This window comes from Monodelphis domestica, chromosome 2, assembly GCF_027887165.1.
Source record: "Monodelphis domestica isolate mMonDom1 chromosome 2, mMonDom1.pri, whole genome shotgun sequence".
Classification (NCBI taxonomy): Eukaryota; Metazoa; Chordata; class Mammalia; order Didelphimorphia; family Didelphidae; genus Monodelphis; species Monodelphis domestica.
In genome coordinates this window covers 242139021-242167016 of record NC_077228.1, presented here as the reverse complement: position 1 = coordinate 242167016, position 27996 = coordinate 242139021, and the positions used below count along the sequence as shown (strand labels likewise).

The 27996-nt window shown below is 36.7% G+C and overlaps 1 protein-coding gene and 1 pseudogene across 14 annotated transcripts in view; one reads left to right on the top strand and one right to left on the bottom strand.

Moving 5' to 3' along the window:
- The window catches only part of GAS7 (growth arrest specific 7), a 337244-nt gene that overhangs the window by 269030 nt on the left and 40218 nt on the right, over positions 1-27996 (top strand). For all 14 annotated transcript variants that reach the window (XM_001371424.4, XM_056817434.1, XM_007482981.3 and 11 more), the window contains 3 exons: positions 5186-5239; positions 16021-16110; positions 26725-26840. In XM_001371424.4, coding sequence (XP_001371461.2) covers positions 5186-5239; positions 16021-16110; positions 26725-26840 — 260 coding nt within the window. The remainder of the gene's footprint in view (positions 1-5185; positions 5240-16020; positions 16111-26724; positions 26841-27996) is intronic.
- LOC107651074 (E3 ubiquitin-protein ligase RNF138-like) lies at positions 20069-23692 on the bottom strand (annotated as a pseudogene).

The following is a 27996-nucleotide window of genomic DNA, read 5'->3' as shown; positions in this document are numbered from 1 at the left end:
AGCCATGGAACTATGAGTTCCTGGATTCAAATGTAGCCTCAGACACTTCCTAGCTGGTGATCCTGGGCAAGTCACTTAACCCCAATTGCCTCGTCCTTAACAATCTTGTGCCTTGGAACCAATTTCTAGTATCAGTTCTAAGACAAGAAAGGTAAGTATTGGGGGGAAAAGGAAATCACAATCTAATGGGTAAACAACATGTAAATATTTATATCAAGTGATCCACATACAGGATAAAATTGAGATAATCAATACAGAGAAGTCACTAGAATTATGGGAAAAAGGAAAGTATTCCTCTCAAAGGCAGAATTTTATCTGGGATTTGAAGAAAACCAGGAAAATCAGAAGTTAAAGGAAGGGTACTCAGATAAAAAAAGGGACCTCTTTGACTATATTACTTTAACTCAAACAAGAAACTATAATGTATATTATACATTAATATAAAAAGTGCTATGTTTCATAATAAGTTACCCAAGTACAAGTGGCTGGAGAATATGTAAATAACAAGGAAACTATATTTTTTCCAAGGCTTGGCCTCTTGGTAACATAGTAAAATCTAATTAGATTAGCATCATTCTGCCATTGTTATCAAACTATCAGTGTGTCATGAATTATTGTAACTAGAGAAACTATCCTGTGGTTATATATTTTAGTTCTGGAACCATTAAAGTAAGCATAAGCAGGCTGGTTGAAATTTTTGTTGTTTTCTTAAGATTTACAAAGCACTTTACATATATTATCATTTGTTTTTCTCAACATGGAAATAGGTAGTACAAATGCCATTATATCTGATCATTTAGCAGAATAGAAATTGTAATCTATTCATTTACAAAACCAGCTACTAATTTTGTTCATTGTAACTGATTACAAGGATACTGGTAGAATATGATGTTGCTATTGAAAATACTGCAGGATTTGTGGGGCTTGATTTTTGAGATTTTAGCAATGTGAGTTTCCTGTCTGAGTGTGAGGTATTCTAGGGAAGATGAGATAAACAAAGCAAGAAATAGTACTTATATAATGTTCCTGGTTTCCTCGATCTGTGTGCTAAAATAGGAGATGAAAATATGACTCCCTAAGAGACCTGGGGATTGGAGAGGAAAGTTTTATCAAAAAACAGTTAAGAATTGGTAGAGTGAAATGGGCACTTCTCTAGATAAAAAATACAGTGAAGCCTTGTAGGGGTCTGTATTAGGATTAATGGTTTTATCAATGACAAGGAAAATGGGATGTCTTCTAAAATCTGCAAATCCCCAAATGACATCAAGCCTTCCCTTATACCTAGATGCCAAGTTGACAAGGTTGACAACTTTTAAGACTGTATCAGTAACCTGAATGAGAAACTTCAGCAATATTTGTAGGGTAATAGATTTTGAGCAATCATAAGATCACAGAACAACAAAGATGGAAACTGGCTCAAAGGCTATGTAGTCCAACCTATACCTGAAAATCCCCTCTACAAAGTAGTCCTCTAATGGAGACTATTTTGTGAGACAGCCATCTTCCAAGAACTTAGGAGAAAAAATCCCCTTCTCTTCAGATATGAATATCAGCCTCAACCCATGGAGATCCTAATTCCCTTCCTCACCTCCATATACCCACCTCAATAGGTACTCCACTGCAGGAGGAAGTAATAGGAGATTGGTGCTGCCAATACAGAAAGCTGACTAGTTCTCCACAGATAGAAGCCCCTCCTATGGGTATAGTTTCATAATATTTTTCCATTTTTCTCCTATGACATGAACATTATCAGAAAGACTATAATTGAGAGAAGAACCATTCTAATGGAAGACAAAATGGTGGGGATAAAGATAAAAAGATCATTGGTTTTAGACCTGGAAGGACCATTAAGGTTTAATTAGTCAAACCCTTTCATTTTGTAGATGAAGAAAAGAAGGCTCAGAGAGTGATTTAAGTGCCTTACCAATTGCCAAATAAGTTTTTTTTTTCCCTTGGCAAAGGTATTGGAGTGGTTTGCTGTTTCCCTCTCCAGTTTATTTTATAGATGAGTATCTGAGAGAGACAAGGTTAAGTGCCTTGCCCAGGGTCACACAACTAGTAAGTATCTAAAGCCAGATTTGAACTCAGGAAGATGATTATTCTTAATTCCAGGCCTGGCACTTTATCCACTGTGCCACCTAACTGCCTCTAGGTAGTAAGTAGCAGGGATCAAATTCAAAAGCAAACTTTTTACTCTCAATTCAGTATTCCCAGTGCTAATCCTGTCTCCCTCCTTTCCCCCCCCCCCATCCCCCAAATCACTCTAAATGGATAAGGAAAGAGACTAACTTACATATAAAATAAAATGTTTATAGTTTATGGTTTAGAATATATCAAATAGAAGGAAATGAAAGGCTAGGACCATAATAAATTGAGGGGAGAAGGCTGAATATTGTAGAACCAAATGGGGTATGATCTCAATGGAACTGCCTAAACATTAGACTGAAATTAGGAAATGCAGCCTAAGGGATGAAAGGTAAAAAGAGAATGGTACAAGGCAGTATTGAGTCAGGAGCATGGAAGGCAAATGGAAAACAGATTTTTCCATTGGCATTTTAGGTGGACTTGAATGGATTAGGAGTTACATGTGACAATGAGGGAGTCTGATGGAGAGAGGACAGTTTAGAGTTATAAGCAAAAAACAATAATTTGTGGACTGCTAAATTTTGTGAAGCCATCTTTAAGATTTACCTGACCCACTGTTGGACATTACCCTTCTTCTAACATTCTTGCTTAAATTAGATGATTTATGCAAAACATTCTCCAAAATGTAAAATACTACATCAGATATCCAAATGTATAATTATTTAAGAAATGAGTAAAAGATCCAATATTCTGGGTACTCTTTCATTGTTTGGCTTCCATGACATTTACCTTGTATGTTTCCTCTTACTTATTTGAATGTTCCTTATTATTTTCCTTTGCTGATTCATAATCCATCTCCTACCCCGTAAGCATGGATATTCCCCAAGATCAACTTCTCTTTCCCTTGTGTATTCTTTTTCTAGATGGTCCTATCAGCTTCCATTGATTCAGTTATTATCTCTAAGGAAAAGATTTGCCTATCCAATAGTTTACCTATCTAGCTCTAATTTCTCCATTGAATGCTAATCCTGTATTACAAGTTGCATATTAGAAATCTCTATGATCTTAGTTACCAAAATCTATATCACTATATGAAACATCTATCTCAAATATCACTATCTCAGACTTGACACGTTTAAAATGGAACTCAGTTATTCCATCTCCCAGATTCATAACCTCAATGTCTTAAGTCAATCTAGGCTCCTTCCCCTCTCTCACTTTTAACATCCATATTGAATCAGTTGCCAAGTCTAATTCATTCTACTTGTGTAACATCTTTTGAATGTTGACTGCCTTTTTCCATTCTATAAGCCTCCTATTCCAGTTCAGGCCTTTATCATGTCTCCTATGAACTATTGAAAGAACTTCTTAATTGTTCTCTTTCCTCACCAATTTTCCATTGTGATCAAATTAATTCTTTTTTAAGATAAAACTTGCCACATCATTGCCCTGCTCTGAAATCTTCAATGGGTACCCTTGCCTCAGAGAGAGAGAGAGAGAGAGAGAGAGAGAGATTTGGCATTTAAAATCCTCCATAGTCTCACTATGGCTAGCACATACCTTTCCAGAATTAATTCAGATTACATTCAGATATACTTACCAGCTGCTCCCCAAAATCAGGATTCCTTCTCCTACCTCTGTGTCTCCCATGTATGAAATATGCTTCCTTCAAGCCTCAACTCAGATACCAACTCCTCTTGGCAGCCTTTTCTGCTTTAACTAGTTGTTAGTAATTGCCAAATTACCTTAAATTTAATTATTTATATACATGTATCCGATTGGTTGAATGCAAACTCCTTGAGAGATGGAATAGTTTTATTGGGGAGGGGGAATCCTGTCATAGACATAGATTGATAGGAAGATATAAGTTCTAATCTTGCTAGCATTATGACCTTGGGTAAGCCCCTTACCCTCTGTCAGCCTCAGTTTCCTCATTTGTGAAATGGGGGTAATAATAGCCACTACCTCCCAAGAACCAATGAAGTAATATATGGAAAGAGCTTTGTAAATCTTAAAGTACTATATATTTGTTAGCCATCATTTATTTATTTGTTTGTTCTCATTGCACTTTGTACATCATAACTTTATATAATACTGGCTTATAAAGTATTTGTTGACTGCTAGTTTATTTGAGAAATGTTTGCTATCTTTCCTTCCCACTTCTGTCCCAATATCCCCTAATAAATGTGTGTTTACGAGAAGGGAGGAGCATGAAAATGTTGGTCATTAGATAAATATATAATGTTGTCCCGTGCTTTATCTTATTCTTACTATTCAAATGTTTAAAGTAGGAAATGGTTGTTAAAAGTTCAGCTCTTGAAATCCTGGTCATGTTTAATCACTTTCACAATAATTGGATAAAAAGGTTTCAGAGTTTCTGATTGTGACCTGTGCTACCATGAATTTTTCTTTAGTCTGATCTTTCTTTCTTATCCAAGTTTTAAATTCAAGGATCACAGAAACATACTAGGAAATTTGTGGACTTCAATTTACTGGGACTATGACTTCCTGATTGAGAAAAGAAAATAAGAAGTAACATACTGAATGAAAATTCAAAACCACTAAACTGAAAATCACTTGTTTCACTTGAATTTGGAAAGAGACAGGAATGAAATCAGAGTTCTGATTTATATTGCTTATTGTATTTTTCCAGGTCTTCAAACATGGATATGTCAGAATAAAAAAAAAGTAAAACAATTATTCAATCTTCAGTACAAAGTACTAGTGTTTTCAAAGCTTTTTTAATGTTTTCATCCTCAATGAATGCTAATGGTATCATTTGGCACAGGCAATAACAGAATAGTTGAAGGTAGCTGAGGGGTTAATTCCCCAAATCACAATCTGATTGTAAAAGGAGGTAGGGACCTACTTTGAGTGAATTGCCTCAATAAGTAGCATTCTATCTCTGCTTCAGTGAGCTAAGATCTACATATTTACTGTCTTTCATTGTCTTGGATATGGTGACTCAGGAGTTAAGCTGAATATATTGGACTTCCTTGATACCAGGTTTAAAGGATTTGGTCCTCCTCAGAAAATCAGAATGCAAAAAATCCCAAATATGGAGAGTAGCTTTGATGATGCTTCTTTCCTGTCTTGCCAGAACCCAGGATCTCCATCGCCAGGCAAGAAACAAAGCAAGGAAAGCACCATCACCGTAAGTATCAACTGCCTTGATCAGCATTGATGGCGTGAGCAGAGAGGTCTCTATGGTAATGCAGGCAGTTGCACTGAAGGTAAAACTCAGCTAGAGAAAAGGAAAGTTCCAAGACACAGATTTAGCCAAAGTTGTTGTTTTTTTCCTTTCTCTTTTCTGTTCAACATTTCATTTTTGTTTCTGCCATAAATGAACCTTGATTGCAATTTAAAAGAAACCATTTTAAAAGTTAGGCACCAGGAAGAGACTTGTTCAAAAGACAGGAAAAGATTAAAGAAAGGTGGTAGAATGTGCCATGTGCCTAATTGAAGTGACATTTAAATTACAGGAGCAGCATAGTTGCTTTTGTGCTGGATAACTCCAGGGAAAACAAGAAAATTCCTCATGAGAATAGAATTCCTGGAGGTCAGAGGCAAAATGATAAAAGCTGACAGTAGGGTCATGTAACTTCTATCCAACAGAGCTGACACTGTCTTTATGGACATATCCCTCAATGACCTAAAACAAACAAGAAGGAATTATCTCCTAAAGACCGTCTGAAACAGTCAGAAACATTTTTTTACTTGAATTCCTCTTTATGTAGGATCCTAACATCTATCTGTAGTGTGGAGTTAGGATGAGAATGAACTTTAAAAGGGGACAAAATAATTCTGCCACTGTCCAATTGTAAGTGAGTTTTGTGATTAGAAATATGTGTAGTCTTCTGAAATGAGATCCTAGGGCTTAAATAGAAAACTCTTAGAACCTCTTAAAACTGAGCTGTGCCTGAATAATCCTGAGGAGCTTCTTTCTTTGATCTGAGGGTATTCCTTCTATGTTGTTAAGCTTCCCATTGGCATTTGTTGACCAATTCAAAGTAATTGCAAATCAAGAGGCTCAATGAGGCTTAGTTTGTACATTTCCTTAAAGAATAATTTAGAACTAAGGTTAGTCACCATCCAGTCATATAGTCCTCAGAGGATGAGCCTTAACTCAGCCAGTCACTGCCAGGCCTAAGCTCCATCAGGGAAAAGGTTTGTATTGTTTTCATTCTGTCTTCCTCCTTTCTACCCTTTAACCACTATCTCCTAGCATAGTATCTTCTAGCACATAGTAGGCTTTCAATGTATGTTTGTCAAGAGAAATAAAAGACCTTTACAAAATCACAGAACAACCCTTTGAGGTTGATATTAAAGTCATTAACCTCAATTTACAGATGAAAAAGTAACCTGAAATAGGCTAAATCAGTTACCACTGAACATATAGATGGAAATTATCAGAGATAGAATTCAAACTTAGATCTACTGATTACATTTCATTATTTTCCCTACTCTAAAGTAAGAATTAAGAAGACAAGGATTGTGAAAATAAGGAGAAAGGAAGAAAAGGAATTAAAAAAGAGAAAGGAATGAAGAAAGTGAAAAGGAAATTACTGTGATTGGCTATTAGAGAACACCACCTGTTGACTACTGCAGTTATCTCTGAGTGATCATTACCTGGCCATGGAATGTTCCTTTTATTATCTTCTCTGTCAAGGAAGCATTATGTGCAAATGTCAGAGGGCAAGAAGTCTTTAGGTTAAAAAAGGGTTGAGAATATGCTACTCTTCTTTGAATAGGTGATACTCTATGAATGTCAGATATGTTTACTCTGTTGATTAGTTTTGCCAAACTTTTTTTCTCTTTCTTTTAAAACCTTTGTTGCGAAACATGGCTCACTAGGTAGGAAAGAGAGAGGATATATGTGGAAATGAAAATGATGAAGTAAAAAAGAAATCATCAATAAAAGAAGAGGGGAAAGTGGCTCTTGACTCATTCAAAGTAGACTGGGGTAGCTTGTTGCCAGATTATTCATTACAATTTCCTTCTTTGCCATTTTGCCTAAAATGGTTTTACTCTTCCTCACTATTCCTTCAAATCTTACTACCGTTAGCCTTATCAGATCATCTTAGCTCTCATTGAACTCTTCCATGTCTAAATGACTAAGCATTTATTGTTTATGCAATATATTTCTTTGTAATATCAATAACACCAACTTAGGTGCCTGATGCATGCAAGGATCCAGGCTGAACAATAGAAAGAATGAATTGATGAATGAAGCATTGCTTACTTTATACCCAGCACTAAAGTAAACACAAGGGATAATAAGAAATGGGGGTATGGGGGGTCACCCTCAAGGAGTTTACAGTCTAATGGGATTAGAGAAGACATAAATGGGAGCTAAAAAGGGAAAACGGAGATGTGGTTTGGAAATATCTCCTGTGCCCTGGTTCCAGGAAAGCTAAATTAAAAGTTTGTAAAGTTCAAAACTATGATAGGTATATCAAAGCCTAGAGATCCAGGGGCAGAGTTTTTAGTTCTGGTAGGAGAAGAATTAGGAGAATATCTATGTGCCATTGATTGGAAATAGCAAGACAAAAATGTGAGATATGGTCCTTTGCCTCAAACAATCAATTTGAGGGAATCAAAATATAAATCTTTGAGTGAATCTCTGATCTTCATCCAGTTATTTCCCAAGTTTCATCCATTTAATCTACAAAAGATCTTCTGGAATCCATCCCCTTTTCTTTATTTAATCAAGATCTTATTTTAAGTCTCATCTCCTCTTGCCTAGACTATTGAGTTAGCTAGTCTCTATTAGCTAGACTATTGAGATAGTGGTCTCAGACAATGCAGTTTCTACATTGCATTAGTCTTCTATATTTCAACCAAACTTTCTGATTTGGTGTTCTCTGTGTATGACATCCCATGACCCACCTTCAGGGATGAAATACTCTCTCTTTCTTACCTCCAGACTCTTGGAACCCAAGTTCTTCCAGTTGTTAATGTTTCACCCTCTCTTCCCCCCAATAAACATTGTAATGTATATGTGTGTGTACTTAGCAATGAGCAAGAACTTAAGGTCTTGTTGTCAAGTACCACTTGGTTTTTATCTTTGTATCTATGCCCAGGATCTAGTAAATACAAGCTGAAGCAAATTGGTGAGATCAGTGAGGAAATAGCAGAGGTATTTGAGGCTAAGGATGCCTTACCTCAGTGACAAGAACCTTCAGCAATTTTTTTTATGGAGTAGGTGGGAAGGGCAGCCTAAAATAAAGAAGAAACGTGACCAGGAAATTCTCTTACCAACCATTACTCTTGGTTTCCTTACCTTTGCTATAAAGTATCATTGCTCTCCTTTACGCAAGATAAAAATTATGTCATCTGGCTTTATGTCATCAGACCTTTATGCCAATTCGTTTCCCTCTCTAGGATAGAAAACAATAGGCCCACTAAAGGAAATAGGGGGAGAACTGCCCAAAACCAACATGTACTAAATGTCCAACTATTGGTTATCCATCAGATATTGCCTCTGTCTTTTGAAAACGACCTAGCCACCAAAAGCTGAAGAACAAAGGATTTGGAGCCCAAGGTATAATGAGTCTGGGTACCACCAAACCCAAGAGTGGAATTTCTAGCCACTTTATGCATAAATTCACTGTATACTTTCCTGGCTTAGACCTGAAAAGGTTTCAGTGAGTGTGATCTTGAGCCTTTGTAAAAAGCTCTTGCTTTTTACCTAGAAAAAGTTGGGGAGTGTAACAGGAAAGGTGATCTGTAGCCATGAAATTGTCTTGATTACTGTATCATTCCTTTTCTATCACCATTAAGTTTTATGCTGGTAAAATGGGCCCATGAGATTAACAAGTAAACACCATTTAGCAAAAACTAGTTCTGTGTCCATATAATTAAAGGAATAATGACAAAAAGAACCACCTTTCTGGCCTTTCATTATCACTAGTATGAAACAAGAACATATTCCCTCCATAGTTTTATTTTTGAGCTTTGGTCCTAACTGTGGGAGAGAAGATGAAATGATCTGGGCAGGGTTTCCAATGACATTCTGCCAGATCACTGATTTCATGTCTTCAATTTGTTCTTATTCTATGGGGAATATAGCAAGGTGAAGTGGGACTCATTCCTTCCTTGAGCCAAATTATAGAGGATCATGAGTTTTGTAGTATGTTCATAGTTACTGAAAAAAGTTAAATATCTAATCCACTCCCCTAATTTTGCAGAAAAAGAAACTGGGGACCAGAGATGTTGAAGTTCACTTGAATAGTAACAATAATTTTGAGATTTGAACCAGTGTCCTCTGACTCCAAATCCATTTGCTATTTCTACTATACCCTGGCTGTATTTATTTAATCACTTTTCTCTAGAAGACAGAATATGGCGGTCATTGATAGCATTGTCCCTCTGGGCTAAAGGAAATAAAGTGAGTTGTATCAAGTGACCAGCTGGTAAGCCCAGCTCCTTCTTATGAGCCCTTGCAGCCTTTAGTCTCCTTTTCTTTCAACATACTCCCATTGTATATCTTTGTTTCCATCCTGTATCCTCAAATGCAGAATGGGTCATTTTTCCAGGGACAGCAGTCTATATCAGAGCATAGATGTAAACTGCAGAAATCTCTAAAATCTGTCTTCACCTAATCTAAAAGTTTTCCCCTATTGGTCAGTAAGGAACCTGCCAGTAATTTGCAGTTGGTCATGACCTTTGCCAATTCTTTTGCAAATCCTTCCTCATTTGAGCATCATTGCTCTTTGGGAAATTTCTACCAAAGGGGAATTCCTAATAATTACTGCCAAATTACTACCCTTGCTCTCTCTGAGCACTTTGGATGGCAGTGGGAGAGGTTTTATTTCAGCCTGGTACTGTGTTGAAATCTGCTACAGATCAAAAGGCTGGGGGTAGAACAATGTTCTGCAAGGATTTTTCAGCTTTTCTGAAGTCAAGAAAAAACAGACATTTTTAGAAGTAGAATTGAATGAATGAACATCTTTTAAGGACCTAACACTATATCAGGGACTCTACTAAGCAATGGCATACAAGTTCATCAAGCATTTTGCATTCTAATGAGAGAGGACAACAACAGTAATGGAGTTAGTGTTGGAAAAATGTGACAGGTATTTAGACAAAGAGGGGACAATTTGGAACAGAAGAGTACCTAAATGGCTTGGAGCTGGCCAGAAAGTGGTGTCGGACCTTGTTCAGAGCAATAAAAGCTCACTTAAAAAAAAAATATATATATATATATATATGTATACATGTATATATGTATGTATGTTAGTTCGGGGCAATTAGGTGATGCAGTAGATAGAGTGCTATAACTGGAGTCAGGAAAAATCATCTTCTCAAGTTCAAATATGGCTTCAGAGCCTTATTAGCTGTGTGATCCTGGGCAAGCCACTTAATCCTCTTTGCCTCAGTTTCCTCATCTTTAAAATAAGCTGGAGAAGGAAATGGCAAACCACTCAAGTATCTTTGCCAAGAAAACCAGAAATTTCGGTCATCAAGAGTCAGACATGACTGAAGAACAATTGAACAACAAAAATTTGTTAGTTTATTTTTATAAATGTTTATTTTCTCTCCCATTTTGACACACACACAAGAGTTTTTAAAAGGAAGACTAGCTTAGCATTTTAAGATTTGAAAAGCATTTTATATTATTTGACTTTTATGTATTATCCCCATTTTACAAATGAGTAAAATGACACTTAAACCCAGAGGCACACGGCTCATAAGTATCTGATGAAGGATTTTATTGCAGATCTTCAGGACTCTTTAAAGTGCTACACTCCATCAACCATAGCAATTACCACCTCAAAGCCTCATAACAAATGTGAAAAGTTGAGCAAAACAAACTTCCATGTTGTTCTTGTCCAAAATCATATGTGTCATTCTTCATTTTTAGTTCATTATCTCTAGCAGGACATATGATTCCAATGGAGCTATAATTGAGTCCCAATGAATGATATCCTAACCCAAAGATCTTATCAGATCTTATCAAAGATCTTATCATTAGATGGAATCTCATATATAATAAAGATGAATGTTTTTTTTAAATGATTTCAAAATCCATGATGAATGAGAGGAAGCATTTGTCTGAATACAGACTGAGAGTTTTTGTGAACTACAAGCTTAATATACAACAACAATGTGATTATGACAGCCAAAAAAGCCAGAGTGGTTTCAAAAGAGGCATGTTCTCCAGGAACAAAGCAGTGTACTCTCATCTGGTCAGACCAAATCTTTGAAAGACCTTGATAAACTAGAGTGCACCTAGAGTAAGAAACCCAGGATGATGAAGGACTGTGAGTTCATATTATTTCAGAATCATATAATGTCCATATTTATGAAAGACATGGAGAAGAGAAGTGAGAACATTATAATGTTCTTTAAGTATTTGAAGGGCTATTATGTGGAAAAAGACTTAATTTTGATGTATTTTTGTCCCAATCATGATGGGACTGGGAGGATGGTGGATGAAAAATTAGAAAACAAGAAATTAGAGTTAAATATAATGTAGTTTTTGAGGAATGGAACCAGCAGCTAGGTGGGATCAGGGAAGGCTTCATCTAAAAAGATCACGTTTAAACTGTAATTTTAAGGAAGAAAATTACTCGGAGGCATAGAGAATCTGTGTTCCAGCCATGTTGATTATTTCCGGATTTGGTGGGTTCCTCCTCTTTGGAATTCTTCAAGTTGTACTTAGAATTCATTTTGATAGTTGATAAGCATTGTACACCCTTCCAGATCTGCAATTCAAATTTTGTCAAGGAATTGAGAGCTTCATTTGTTAAGGAGATGGAAGCTTTATCATGAAAACTACACCTGCAAGAAAGACACAGCCCAAGCAAATGTGAATAATCTAAAAAAGGGATATTAGTGTGTGGAGAAAAAAATTTCCATATAAGGGGGCAACCAGGTAGCTCTGTGGAACCAATAGACAGTATTGATTCTAAGACAGAAGATAAGGATTTTTTTTTAATCACCATATAAAAGTAACAGGAAAAGATTGTTCTCCCTTTCTTCTCCATCTTTATACTTCATTGCATAGTGAAATATGATGTCCACATTTCAACTTCATTAATCACCCATAAGGCACAAAGCAAGATGTATACTTTTCCCTCTGATTCTTCCAGAGTTAAGCTTCCCAACCCTGATACTCAAATAATCTAGTAACTCAATGACTTTTCCTTCAAGCTAAGATTTCTGTTCTCAATTAACTATTCTTCTAAGACTTCAATTTCTTTGGGGAATTCTCTTCTCTAAAGGAATCTCAGTATGGCAACATCTCTTTAAAAGATGGCATCAGTTACTATTATATTTGTTCCAGAGTTATAGCAATTTAAAGGACCTCTTCCTCCTCTCCCCTGCTTCTTCCTTCCTTTCCTCCCTCCTTTCCTGTCATACTCTCTGCTCCTAAGAAATCATTTGTGTAACATCAACACATAATTTAAGAAAGATGTGCATTAGTGAGTTCCTCTTCATCTCTATAAAGGACAATTCTAATTATACCTTGCTAATATTTACTTCTCTAACCAGACCCATAAATACACAAAGACTCTGGATAGCTAAGTTTTTTGAGAGTTGAGACAATCCATGATCAGAAGAAAGACCACTAAGATTTTGTGTTTCTTTGGTAACTTCTTATATCACTCACACATTATGATAACATTTCTAAGAATTTCTTCTTTTTTCTTTTTTTTTCCATTTGAATTACTTTATTTAGTCAATTTAGAACATTATTCCTTGGTTACAATAATCACATTATTTCCCTCCCTCCCCTCCATCCACCTTTCCCGCAGCCAACATGCAATTTCATTGGGTATTACCTGTGTCCTTGATCAGAACGTATTTCCATGTTGTTGATGTTTGCACTAGGATTTTCAATTAGAGTCTACATCCCCAACCATATCCCTTTGATCCATGTATTCAAGCAGTTGTTTTCCTTCGGTGTTTTTGCTCCCACAATGTTTCCTCTGAATGTGGATAGTGGTTTTTCTCCTATAACCCTTTGGGTTGTTCAGGATCAATGCATCGCCACTAATGGAGAAGTCCATTACATTTGATTGTACTACAGTGTATCAGCCTCTGTGTATGTTTTCCTTGTTCTGCTCCTCTCACTCTGCATCAATTCCTGGAGGTTGTTCCAGTCCCCATGAAATTCCTCCACTTTATTATTCCTTTGAGCACAATAGTTTTGTAGTTGTGTTCATATAGTTCCTGTGTTTGTCTCGGCAGATAGATTCCTAAGTATTTTATATTGTCTTGGGTGACTTTAAATGGAATTTCTCTTTCTAATTCTTGCTGCTGAAATGGGTTGGAGATATATAGAAATGCTGATGACGTATGTGGGTTTATTTTGTATCCTGCAACTTTGCTAAAGTATCATATCATCTGCAAAGAGTGATAGCTTGGTATCCTCATTGCCTATTTTAATACCTTCAATTTCTTTTCCTTCTAATTGCTACTGCTAGTGTTTCTAGTTCAATGTTAAATGGGCATCCTTGTTTCACTCTAAGAATTTGTTGTTGCATGGGTTCTTTCTGTTGTGTTGTGTTAGTTGTCAATTAAGTAATTTGTTTGGCTGACAATTCAAATGACTAGTTGAATAATCTGAGGATGTTTAATGTAAAGAAGAATTTTAGCAGCAATGGTAGCCATTATTAATATTTGAAAGGATATCATGTTGGAAGAGAGATTAGATTTATCCATCTTGTTCCAGAGAAGAATGCTAGAATCAAAAGTTTGAAATTGGAGAGAAGCAGATTTTACTTTGATAGAAGAGTATGTGTGTGTGTGTGTGTGTGTGTGTGTGTGTGTGTGTGTGTATAATAACATATTTATATATGTTATTAATAGTTGAATATATGTCTTAATAGTTGAAGCTGCCAAAAAAATAGATTGGGAATTCATTAATATCTTAAGTATCAGTGAGTTTCCAGGCACTGGAGGTATTCAGATAGAAATTGAATGACCTTTCATCCAGAATGTAAAAAAGGGATAACTTATAGGTTATTCTAAATGAAAGAGTAAATAATGTCTTTTCCCATTCAAAAATTCTTTGAAATGTTACAAACCATATATGCAATTGTTTTAAACTTGCCCCTGGGTCATCAAATCTAACTTTGAGGGAAGAGGACTTTTTGGTGAGTTCTAGCACAGACTTAGTTTTCCTCCCGTCCAATTGCTACCCTAAAGATTAGTGATGATGACTTAGATAAGTTTCTCCCAGTCTATAGTGGTATAACTCATGGTTAAATGACTGTGCTTCCTATTTTCTACTGATAACTAAGTTTAACTTGTTTAATAGAATAGTTTTTAGAGTTAGAATGGTATGGCAGTATGATTTCTTTTCTTTGAGATTGGAGTCAGGGTAGAGATGATTGGAAAAAGGTGAGGGGGTAAAAAGAAGGGACAGAGAGTTTATGCTTCTTTCTAGTATAAAGAGAAAACTGGGAAAGTATGGTTCCTAGGCATAGCCACAAGGTGATGAAAGAATGCTGCTTATGCCTCAGTTTTCTTAACTTTATAATGAGGATTATAATGGCACCTTCCAGGCAGGATTGTTGTATCAAATGAGAAAATGTCTATAGTACAGTGTAGCGCGCGCACACACACACACACACACACACACACATATAAATGCTTCTTTCCATACACTATTTCTTATAGCATAGTACTATTCCATTGTATTCATATTTCAGAATTTGTCAAACTATTCTTCAATCAGAAGTACAGTTTTAACTATTTTGGTAAATACTTGATTTGCTTCTCTTAATCCTCCCTACAATGTGTGCCTCCCAGTGTGATCAAAAGATACAAACATTCCAACTACTTTTTTTTTTTAGAATTGAAAAATTTTAATTAATTGATTTAGAATATTTTTCCATGGTTATATGACTCATGTTCTTTTCCTCCCCTCCCCCCTTGTGGCCAATGTAAAACCACTGGGTTTTACATATGTCATTGATCAAGACCTATTTTCATATTATTAATATTTGCATTAGGGTGATCTCTTAGAGTCCGCATCCCTAATCATTTCTCCATCGACCTATGTGATCAAGCAGTTATTTTTCTTCTGTATTTCTACTTCCACAATTCTTTCTCCAGATGTGAATAGCATTCCTTCTCATAAGTCCCTCAGAATTGTCCTGGATTATTGCATTGCTGCTAGTAGATAAGTCCATTAGTCCATTGTGCCACAGTGTATCAGTCTCTGTATATAAAGTTCTCCTGGTTCTGCCCCTTTCACTCTGCATCAATTCCTGGAGGTCGTTCCAGTTCATATGGAATTCCTTATAGCACAGTCACCAACAGATACCACAATTTGTTCAGCCATTCCTCATTTAAAGGGAATCCTCTCATTTTCCAATTTTTTGCCACCACAAAGAGTATGGCTATAATATTCTTATATATGTCTTTTTCCTTATTATCTCTTTGGAGTATAAACCCAGCAGTGGTATGGCTGGGTCATAAGGCAGACAGTCCCTCAGCCCTTTGAGCATAGTTCCAAATTGCCATCCAGAATGGTTGGATCAATTCACAAACAATACATTAATGTCCCAATTTTGCCACATCCCTTCCAACCCAGCTACTTTTTTTTTTTAAACCCTTACCTTCCGTCTTGGAGTCAATACTGTGTACTTTTTCTTTTTGTCATCCTTCTTTGCCAGTCTTATGGGTAAAGTCAATAGGACATGTAGAGTGTTTAGTGGATCAAGAGCCAGCCCTAGAGATGGGAGGTCCTGGGTTTAAAATTGACATCAGATACTTACTAGCTGTGTGGCCTTGAACAAGTCACTTAAACTCAATTGCCTAGCCCTTACTGCTCTTATGCCTTGGATCAAATATATTGTATTGATTGTAAGAGGGGCTTTAAAGGATTTTTTTTAAGTGTTCAGGAGCCTCTCTCGTGCTACCTCTTTATTTTTTTTTCACCATTTGGTAAAAATGTTGCCTCTGTTTCCTTTTCAGATAAACTGTGTGACTTTCCCACATCCAGATACAATGCCAGAGCAACAGCTATTGAAGCCCACTGAATGGAGTTACTGTGATTACTTCTGGGTAAGTGGTGCAAACTTCACTCTGTCCAAAGTTTCTCTCCTAGGGAATTAATAATTTCCATTAATGGTGGGTGGACATTTATCAACTGTTCACTTTGTACTGTGGAGCTGGATCGACACATATATGCAAGCAAAATAAATCTTGCCCTCAAAGAGGCTATATTTTAGTTGAGGAAAGCAGTACCAATATGGCATGGTATTCAGGAAGGAGTTTTTTGAAGGAAAGTAAAAGGGAATAGTAATTGGTGTCATTAGTAGCATTGATATAGATTACTATCCTCAGAGCTAGAGTTAGGAGGAAATGATTGGTGAATAACCTTTCTAGTAACTTTGGCAATATTGATTTGATTGCAGTTCCCTGAGGAAGAAATCTTAAATGGGGAGGAAAAGAGGGAAGTTGTGCCAACAGAGTAGATAGAAGAAGTAGAGGAAATGGAAATCAATTCATTAATCATAGAGAATAGCTAGAATAGACTAGAAGTGGATAATATGGGGGTCCCAGAATATTATTTCCAAAACTGAGTGAATTGTCTGCCAGGGCATGATTCCTGGTGAACTGGTGACACCAAGGGGGATCAATGGTAAGAATATTCCTGGGATATCATGTGAAGTATAGCTGGGACTAATCAGTCTCTCTTTAAGATATTCTGTGTCCCATCTCTGTTTTTGCTGAGACTATGCCTGGTATGACCTATAGGAATCCTTTCTTGATCCTCCCTTTTCCCCATTGCTAGTGCTCTTATCCAAGAAATGTTTTGACTATATTCTATATTCAGTGTATCTGAACAACAGAGGCCTGGTTTGATATAGTTGCATGTAATATATCTAGCTTCAGAATATCTAATGTTATTTCTACCTTTGGGCAAAGGACCATGAATAGGATCTCCTCTACTTTCTTATCTCCAAGAGGAGTATTGGGCTAGAATTATATTTATCTATGAGACATCAGACATATCTAGTCTAGGGTTATGCTGCTCTTTTAGGGGTACTCCCACTCTAGGCTGGAAAGATAAGAGTTAGTTTACTGTCAGCTAGCTTCCTGCTCTTCCCCCAAATGTTTGTTATACAAGTGATAATCACAGATAGCAAGCAAACATATTTCACAAAACAAGTAGTAAAACTTTATTTAAAGCTATCTATAATCTGACCTTCCTACCTTTTTAATCTTCTTCCTTGACCCCCCCTCTGCATACATTTTATAGTCTAATGAGGCTGACCTTATTAGATTGATGTTCCTCACACTAGATACTTGCTGGACATTTTCACTTGCTGCCCCCATTCCTTGAACACTTTTCTTTATCTCCACCTCCTAACTTCCTTCAAGTCTCAGCTAAAATCCTGCTTTCTGCAGTAAGCCTTTCCTAATCCCCTTAAATACTAGTGCCTTCCCTCTATTGATTAACTCTAATTTATCTTATATATTTCTTATTTGCACCAAATTGTTTTCATGTTGTCTCTACTAAGACTATAATCTCCTTGAGATCAGGAACTACCTTTTCCCTTTAATTGTGCTTTGCACACTATCTAGCATATAGTAGATATTTAATAAATGCTTGTTGATTTAACTAGAAATCAGTTGAACATTTTAATGTAAGTAATATAATCCACAAGAGAGTATTCACTAGTCATCTCAGAAGTGAAATGAATTCTTAGCTCAATCAAGGAGATAGCAATTTATCCCAAAAAGTCTGTTCTAGGTATCCTGATACAGGCACTGGGAATAAAAGGATGTATTAAAGGGCTTCTTTCTCAGAATGCCTGTAGTTCTGGACGAGATTTCACAAGTTCTATTCTAATTCACACCTTGCCTTTCCTATCTGAAACCTCTTCCAAGAAAAGGATTCATTTTCCCATTTGAGACAGCTAAGTGACACAGTGGAAAGCCATTGAACCTAGACTTCGGAGGACCTGAGTTCAAAACAGGCCAGAGACACTTACTAACTATAATCCTGGAAAGTCAAGAGTAATAATAGTACCTACCTTCAGGAGTTTTAAGGATAAAAGGAAATGGCATTTGTAAAGTACTTTGCAAACCTTAAAACTACATAAATTTGTCATTGTCTCTCATTGTCTCAGTCTATTGTAATATTTATTGGGAAAGGAAATAGGAAGATTGGAAAACAGGGGGATAAATGGGAGGTTTCTATGGGGTATGGAGGAGTTAAGGGGAGAGAAGGAACACTGTTTGGTGAAGCAGGGGAGGGAGATGTCCCCTGCTGAGAGGAAACAGCAGGGGTCCAATAAGATTTTTTTTATGCCTTGATGACTGAAAAGAAGTTCAGCTCCCTCTATGACCAGAAAAGATAGTCCACTTATCTGACTGCGAATTCAAATAACATAAAGTTTAATAACTAGTTGGGATTGGAGTTTTTCTCAGTTTCAGACCTGAGGCCAGGCCCCAGAGGCTGGAGGAGAGTTTGTCCCACTCCCATCTACTCTCGTTGTTCTAATTCAGAATCTTAGCAGTACACAGAAAGAAAACAAGAACAATTCTAACCTTTAGAAGCCTGTGTCTTTGGGCTGAACCAAGAAGAGCATGCCACTCCAGACTGGGCTGAACAAGCTCCTCTCTCCTCCGACACCAGGACGCAAGTCCCCCGTCTTCCCCCGGCAGGAAGGAAGTGCTAGTCACAAGACCCAACTGCCACTCCCAGTTGGCCCTTCCCCCACACAAACTGTCAGTCTTGTTTCCTTTCCACACTATCATTAGTTACATCTGCACATAATGCAGTATCTTAGATATCCTTCATAGAACCACCCATGCCCAGTTAAGCAGGAATGTTACATTAGTTTTCTATGTACACATTGTTTTTCTACCCCTTCTTCCAGGGTATATGTATTCAGGGAGGACTAATGTTACAAGGGAATCACTTTAAAAGACTGATATATATTAATTTAAGGTCGCCAAGGAATTCAGCTATGTAATTCCTAAATGAAAAACTCAAGTCAGCCGTCAGCCTTTTTTGGAGTTTAATTACAATAGGAGCAAGAAAGGAATTAGAGATAGAGAGAAAGAAAAAGGGAGAGAAGGGAATAGGGCTTAAATACTCCTTCTGTTCAGGCTGGGCCAAAAGGCCCAAGCCCTTAGATAGCTGGGGCAAAGAAAAGAGATCAGTCCCTATCACTCACGTGACCAAAATGGAGAAACAGTCTCAGAGGCCCCCACCTTCAGCTTCCTTCAGCGCAAGCTTCTCCGAGTCCACCGCAATCACCCCGACCAAACTCCTCAACCACCCTCAAGTCTCCAGACCCTCCTATCTTTAAGGAAACCATCCAAGTTCCTCCTCTCAGTTCTCCCATCTACCAATCACTATTCATCAATTTCCCTGTGCCAATGGAGGCTCTAGCTTAACCCAGGACCGCCCAGAGGTTTCTGGCTTTTGCACATGTCTGTTGAAGGTCATATTTTCAAATGATTAAATCTTTGATCTAGGCTGCAGCCCTTACTCAATCCTGTTAGGACTGAATAGGGTGGAGATTTATTCCAAGTATCTCCATTGTATCAATTCTAAAATCAATCATGATTCAAAGAAATTCCTGTTCTATGCTTAAGCATAGGTCAAAGTCCTTTCCATTGTTCAGCAAAAGGTTTCTGTCCTAAAGTAATCTGAAGAAGGGAAGAAGAAGGAACCTCCCATGCCAATGGGATTCACATTCCAATAGTCAAGACCCACTATCAATAGGAAATTTTTTCAAGTATGAAATTTCCCAATGGTGAAATTTCCAACATTTATAAGTCTAAGAAATTTTGAGGTTTACACTAAGCACCTCTAGTATGAGGACTTTCCAAGCCTTTGAGGGGTTGTTCATCCACCTTTGGTGTCTTTCTGTCACTCAAATCTAAGCTGTGGCTCCAAGTAGCTATTTTATGTATGGCTGGTCTTAGTAGATGAGCTAAAAAACAGGTTTGGAGAAACCAGCAGGCTCAAACCCATCAGTGAATTAAGGGGATGTCTTCATCAAGCATAGGAAGACTTCCCCTGTTGAAATGGGCAAATGAGAACAATTTGTTCCAATGGCCATGAAAGCAGCAGATACAGGTGCCATATAGAACTGAGATGCTGGTCAAACATTGAAAATACTAAAGTGATAACATTATAACCTGGACCATTACCAGTTAGCCACTGGACTTCAATGACTCTGGAAAAGAGGGAGGCTAATGACTATACAACAATACTTCACTTAAGATGCTATTTTGTCCTCTTCAAAATGAAGGATGAACAATAATAAATAATAATAATATCTCCTTTCCCAAAATGAGATATGTGGTCCTCAAGGTCAGAGACTTATTTTGTCTTTTAAATTTACAATATAAGCAGAGATAAACAAGGAAATTGTATTATGCTTAAAGGAACCATATAAGCAATGAACCATTATCAGTATTAAACATGTGCTCCAAATTTAATGACATTTGGGTATAAATTCATAAGAAAATATACTAAATTGAAAAAAAGACTATAATAAAAGTATGAAACATTAATGTTCTTCTCTTACAAAGATAATAAAAAAAGGAAATGTAGAATTTGGAAGAAGAAAATTTAGAGCTAAAAGATTTAAATTGCTTTCTAAATGGGATCTCCTTAAGAATACACATTTCTTAGCACCATATTACCATTTTACAGAAATTGACAACATATTACAAAGTTAAATGTAAAAAAGCAAAAATTCTAAACACATTCTATATAGACCATAACAAAATAATAATAGTAATCATTTCAGGGCACTCCAATAAAGGACACCAATCTAAATGGAGGCTTAATGATGACATCCCAAATAATAAATGAATAAAAGGAAAAAAAAACACAGAAACAAATAATATTTATGTTAAAGGCAATGATAATGATGAGTTATCATGCCAAAATTTCAGAGATGAAGTTAACACAATCCTCAGAGGAAAAGAATCCCTAAAATTATTAATTATTAAAAACAGAGGGCCAGGCATATAGTAAATCTTTAATAAATTCTTTATATATTTAACAATTTATGAACAAAAGAAAGGATTAATGACTAGATTATGCATTTTTTCCAAAATTAACATCTTTATTAAATCAGTTAAGTAATGTTCACTTTAGAAATGTTAAAATTGAGGTTTTTAACAAAACCAAAATAGACTTTTTGGACACAATATGTATATTAGCAGCAAACTACTTTAAAGGTTTCCATTTCCTGCTATTTTTAAGATAGTGTAAACAGTAGATACATTAGCATGGAATGTCTTGAGTCAACTCTTTATCCTAATCCTGTAATTTTAGGTCTTCCAGTGTAAGATAATTTATGATGCATGTGTCAGCTCTCAGTCTCACTAATGAAAACAAAATAATGCACCAAGTAAGTAATCCTGTCACTACAAAGTCCTGAGACAGACTTTCTGGCTTAAGAATTTGTTCTCATTACTTTTTTCTCACCTCCTCCTTATGACATAAACCATGAGTGCTACACTTGCATGTAATCTCCCTCCCTCCTCCCCTAACCCCCACAAAAATAAAAGTAATAGCAGCCAACTGGACAACCTGGCATTTGGTTTCTGAATTGGTTTTTAGAAAATCTGATGACTATACAATATTTAACTGGTCCAATAAAAACCCTTTGACCTTCATATTGCTTTTCCATTTTTTTCATATCCAGCAGATAATGATGCATATATATCACCTGCAAAAGTGCCAAAAATATATAGCACACACCTTAGCCTTTAGGAACAAAAGAAAATTACATATATATAAAGAGGATATACCTCATTTAAATAATTGTTTGTCAGCATGTAATACCACCAACTCAAAAAATGTTCCATTAAACTAACTGCTGTCATAACTACTTAGAATCACTACTATTAAAATTCTGGGATCATGGGTTGCTCAAGTAACTGTTTCTTCAGTGCTAATGGTCACTGACAGTCAAAGATTAGGGCATCCCACTTTTAACTGTCTTCCACAAAAATAAAACTTAATTTTCCTTTGATAATAGCATGTAATTACTTCCCAGTGGCAAAAAGGAAGTCACACAGCTATGTAATACTCCACATTTTTAACATAAGGAAACACAATGGTAACATTCACCTTTATGTTAATATTACTAAAGAAATTTCACTACTCTTCAAAATGCTAAAATCTACAAATATACTTTTAAGATTAACTTTTAAGCTACAAATCACACCAAAAGATGACTTTCCCATTTAATCCAAAAATTTCTATTTGAAAAGTAGTAATAACTGGCTCGGATTTATAAGGGTTTAATCCATTCTTTTAAAAATTTTGCTACTATTATTTATTACACAATGGATAAAATGGGAAAATTATATCAAATTAAAAACTGAGAAATGAGAAATTCAAGGAAGCTTAACATAGAAAAGAATAAGGCGCAACATTTACATCAGCAGATTCCATTTCTTTTAACCTTTACCACAGGGAAGTTCCTTAATATGCTTTTTAAGTAATACTAGTACCTCCATTTCTCAAGGATGAAAAGACAATGTTTGTAAAGATCTACCCTTGTTTTAAAATAAAAACAGAAGAGTAAAATGAATTTCTTTCTATTAATATACAGATCAGGTTACTGAAATGTGAATTCATTTCCCTCAAAGATGGCACTTGCAGATAGAAGATGTGGTTGACTACAACCTTCAGAAATTTACTTGATGGGACATCTGAGTAGCTCAGTGGATTGAGAGCCAGGCCTAGAGATGGGAAGTCCTAGGTTCAAATCTGGCCTCAGACACTTCCCAACTGTGTGACCCTGGGCAAGTCACTTGACCCCCATTGTCTAGCCCTTACTTTTCCAATACATAGTATTGACTCCAAGATGGAAGATAAGGGTTAAAGAAAAAGAAGTTTACTTGATAAGATTCTTCAACAGCAGTTTGATACTGTGTTTCCTCATCTAACTAAAGAATCACAAATTCTCCATAATCAAACTGATCTTTGATTTAGATGACTAACAAATTTTCTAGTAAACCAGCTAGGATCCCCCCATGGACAAGACACACAAATAGGACATGTCACAGGAACTATTTCCAAGAGGTGACAATGATCCAGTAAACTTTGTCTTGTAAAGTTTGCTTCTTGACACAAGGGACACTTAAATATGGGATGCTCAGTAGAACTTGCACCTCCTTGATAGGTCTCTGTGTTTTCAGATGTAGATGTCTCGTTCCTGTTACTATCCCCTACTGAATCTTAAGACATCTGAAAGTTTGGAATGATGGAGGATACACCATACTCATCCTGATACTTCTTACAAGATTTATAATGATGTCTCATGTGATAAAATTTGATTTGTTTTGCACAGCATCTGTAGCTACTAGACAACTTCCTTATGACATTTTCAATCCCACTTAACTGTCTTTCATAGAAATAAAACTTAATTTTCCTTTGTCTAAGGCCTGTTCTGGACATACTCTCTTAATTACATTTCCACAATAGAGGGGACATTGTATTCCACTTTCTCTCATAGCAGTCAAGAAACATTTTGTACAAAAAAACGTGCTGACAAGCACCAGTCTGCACCAGGATCTTGAACATCTCCTGACAGACCAGGCAGTAGAACTTGTCTTCAGTGTAGAATGTGTTGGTAGAGAGCATCTCAGACATGGTGAGAGGCTGACAGGAAGCTACGATGGAAGCAGCGGCAACGTCCCAGGTCTGGCTCCCTGTGGGGGATCAGTGACTAGCTCCATCTGCACTAGATTATACATTTTAATACACTAACTCAATAACAGAAGAGGGAAATTCTTGAAAATTATAAGAAAAATAAATTGGAAACCAAAAAAGATCAGTAAGAAGATAAAAGAACTGATAAACCAAACTATAATCTGGTTCTCTAAAAAGACTAACAAAATGTTAATGTTCATTCAACAAATGAAAAAAGTGATGTCACAACCAAATTAGAAGAAATTAAAAGTCATCAGACCCTACTTTGTATATTTATGTGCCAACAAACCTGAGAACCCAAAAGACATATAGTATTACCTTCAAAAATATAAAATTGTCAAACAATATCAAGTAGAGGGAACTTGATATCTCTATATAATGTTCTGTTAGAAATTAAGTCATCCAGTCTCAGAAAAGGAAATAGAATTGACTTTAAAAGGAAATGCCAGAAACTAATTCTTTGCAATGATAGATTTTATCAAACTTTTAAAGAGCCATTAATAACTATATTAAACAAATTATTCTTAACAATTGAGAAAGAAAACACTCTATCAAAACCTTTATGAGATAAATAATATCCAAATCTCATCCATGGAAGAACAAAGCTAAGAAAGAGAATTTAATAGAATTTTCAGAGAATGACCTCTATTTTTCCAGTTAAGTATAAAGCAAAGTCTTCAGCTGAGAGTGCTGGGAAAAGGAATGCTATTGTGAAGCTTGAGGCGAGATGAAAAAAGGTTGGAACAGTCAGTGTGGAGAGAGTACTGAATTCATTAAGAGTGAGTAGAATGTTTGTTTGTATTAGTAAAGACTCAGTCAAGATTAGATAACACAAACTTTTAATACATCCAGGCAACATGGTTTTGTGATTTCCTCCAGTGCTGTTCAGTATCACATAAATAAGAATTAAGGGGATAAATGGTTAGAATAATTCAGGGTTGGGATTGAGTGAGTAAGTAATTCAAGAGTAGAAGATAATGCAGAGTTTAATTGGTTCACCAAGGGGTCAAGATAGAAAAGAAAGGAGAATGAAGTCAATGTAGGGGTGATGGTTTGGGGGAAAACAGGACCACTGAGATTTGAGAACATAGTGAAAATAAACTGTTTTTCAAAATTTTATTTAATTAATTTAGAATATTTTTCCATGGCTACATGATTCATGTTCTTTCCCTCCCCTCCTCTCTCCCTCCTCCTAGAGCCAACAAGCAATTCCACTGGGTTTACATGTATCCTTGATCAAAACCTATTTCCATATTATTAATATTTGCAATGGAGTGATCATTTAAAGTCAACATCCCCAATCATATTTCCATCCAACCATGTTGGATCCAAATCATGTTTTTTTTTCCTGTGTTTCTATTCCCACAGTTCTTTCTCTGGATTTAGATAGTGTTCTTTCTCATAAGTCCCCCAGAACTGTCCAGGATCATTGCATTGCTGCTAGTAGAGAAGTCCATTACATTCAATTGTATCACAGTGTATCAGTATCTGTGTACAATGTTCTGCTGGTTCTGCTCCTTTCGCTCTGTATCAGTTCCTGGAGGTCTTTCCAGTTCACCTGGAATTCCTTCAGTGAAAATGAACAGTTTGAAGAAACATATTGCATAGGGAAATTTAGAATAATAAAAGATCAGGATCATGAAAATAAAAGTGGAACATTTGTGGGTGATTGTAAGATCAAGGATATCATCTCTATGTGTAGGTGAGGTGGGGTAAAGGAATAGGTCAAGAGACTTGAGCAGAGTTGAGGTACTGGGGAATTAGGGAATTTTCTAGAGCATCAGTATGCATTTTGGAGTTCCAAGTGGGAGGAACCATGAAAGATTGTGAACCAAGCACTAAATTCATTGAAGAATGAAGATTAGCATCAGTGGATCACAGGCATCAGGATCTGAACTGAATAATAAATTTGGATGACATAAACTTCAAAAAAAGAGAAGTTGCTTACTGAAGATGGTAGAGGAAGAGTGTGGTTTTGGTGAACATGGATTTCCTTATTATCAATTAGAGGGTATGAAAGATATTTTAGCTAGTATTAGAAAAAATGATAGGGAAATCAGTATCATCAGAAGGGAACCAGGTCTAATGGACTAAGTTAGATAAAAAGAGATTTCTGAAAAAAGGAAGTGTATTAATCATGAACCAAGCCTTCCAGAGAGCACAATGGAAAGGGTGGTCAGATCTGAGATGAGACTTTGGGATCTGGCATAGACTTGAGGTGGATTGTAGTATAAGGGAGTTGCCAGTTGGAGGATGGGGAGCAGTGTTTGTACATTGCAAGCTGGTTATCAGTGGGCTTGGAAGTACATTTGCCAATCAGGAGGGAGGCCACTGAGAGTATCTATGGTTAGAGAAAGTTGTGTTATGGGAAGTATGTGATTAGACTGTTCATTTTCTCTTCAAAGTTTAACCTTGTAGCAGATGATATGTCCTGAGTCCCTAAAAACCTGCTTCACAGCAGGCAGGGGCACTATGTTTGACCTGGAGGAGAAGGGAGGTCCTGGAGATGGCCCCAGGGCAACACCTAAAGGGAAGCAAGCATGTATGTGGTCTATGAGGGCCCTAAACTTCAAAGGACAGTACCTGTTTATAACTAAATATGTATTCTATGTTTGCTTTTTTAAAAATCATTCATATTACTTTGTACTTATCTTTCATCTGATAAAAGATATAGGTTCTACGATATATGAATTGGGTTAGCCAAGTTGAAAATTTTCTTGTCATGTCCTTGGAAATGAGCTAAACAAGTTATGAAGTAAGGAAAGTAAGGCCCTTGTAAATCCAACTGCCCCATCTGTTGTCTCACCAGGATATCTTTAATATTTCATTCTAGAGTTTTCACCTTCATGTCATATCCTCCATAAGCATCTTTTTTTTTTTTTTTAGAACTCATGTACAAATGTACTAACTGTGATCCTTTAAGGTTCCTCTTAGCCCTCAAGCTCTTCTTACCCCATCTTTTTCCTTTTCAGGCTGATAAGAAGGATCCCCAAGGCAATGGCACTGTGGCTGGGTTTGAAATTCTTCTTCAGAAACAACTGAAAGGCAAACAGATGCAAAAGGAAATGTCAGAATTCATTAGGGAAAGGTAACCATTGTTCCAATGCATATAGAACTGTATCAGTCTGTAAGAGAGGATATTTAGACTCAGTCTGCCACAGGAACAAGAGAAGTTGGAGAAGGGCAAGTGGATCAGAGAATTCCAGAGAAAGAACAGAGAAGTGCTGAGAAGATCCAGGCAGTTAATTTCACTTCTCTTTGGGAAGCCCTTTAGAAAGGTTGCTCTGAAAGCACCTCTGAACCCCAGTCATCCTTTGGGAATCCAGACCCCCTTGGTCTAGCAGAAGACAACATAAGTGATAGGACTTTTGATACAAAGCTATCCACCTCAAGAAGATTTCCTCTCCATCCCTCCAAAGCAGTTTTTGGACTTCATTTATAACTAGAACAGTTAGAAGTCAAGACAGCTCTCACAATTGACCCCAGAGGGTCAGGCAGGATTTGAAGAGAAGGGATTCAATTGTTAAGTTTTAGGGACTTACTATTTCCCATTTTCCTAATACCTCATCCCTCATTCTCACTTACCTTACCCTTTGTGTGTTCCTCAAATAAATAGCTGTTTTTTATAGATCTAGTCCCTGCTTATAATATTCAGGGAGCGGGACCAGAAGCTTTGGATTCCAAAGAAGAAGAAACTGTTTAGTCCTGTATTTACTTCAGGCCTGCCTCTGAAGAAAAGTAGTCAGTAACCCTGAAGACAGGTATTGTGAATTTATTGAGGAAGGACAGGACAGGGGGCAGCTGGGTAGCTCAGTGGATTGAGAACCAGCCCTAGAGACGGGAGGTCCTAGGTTCAAATCTGACCTCAGCCACTTCCTAGCTGTGTGACCCTGGGCAAGTCACTTGACCCCCATTGCCTAGCCCTTACCACTCTTCTGCCTTGGAGCCAATACACAGTATTGACTCCAAGACGGAAGGTAAGGGTTTAAAAAAAAAAAAATTAAAACGAGGGGATGCCCATCAATTGGGGAATGGCTGAACAAACTGTGGTATATGTTGGTGATGGAATACTATTGTGCTCAAAGGAATAATAAAGTGGAGAAGTTCCATGGAGACTGGAACAACCAGGACACCCTTTAGCTCCATTTCATGTCTACCACACTCTGGTCATGAACTCAATGGTAGGGGACTCCATCCCATTCTCCTCCTCCATTACAAATCTCATGCCCCTTAGCCTAAAGAGG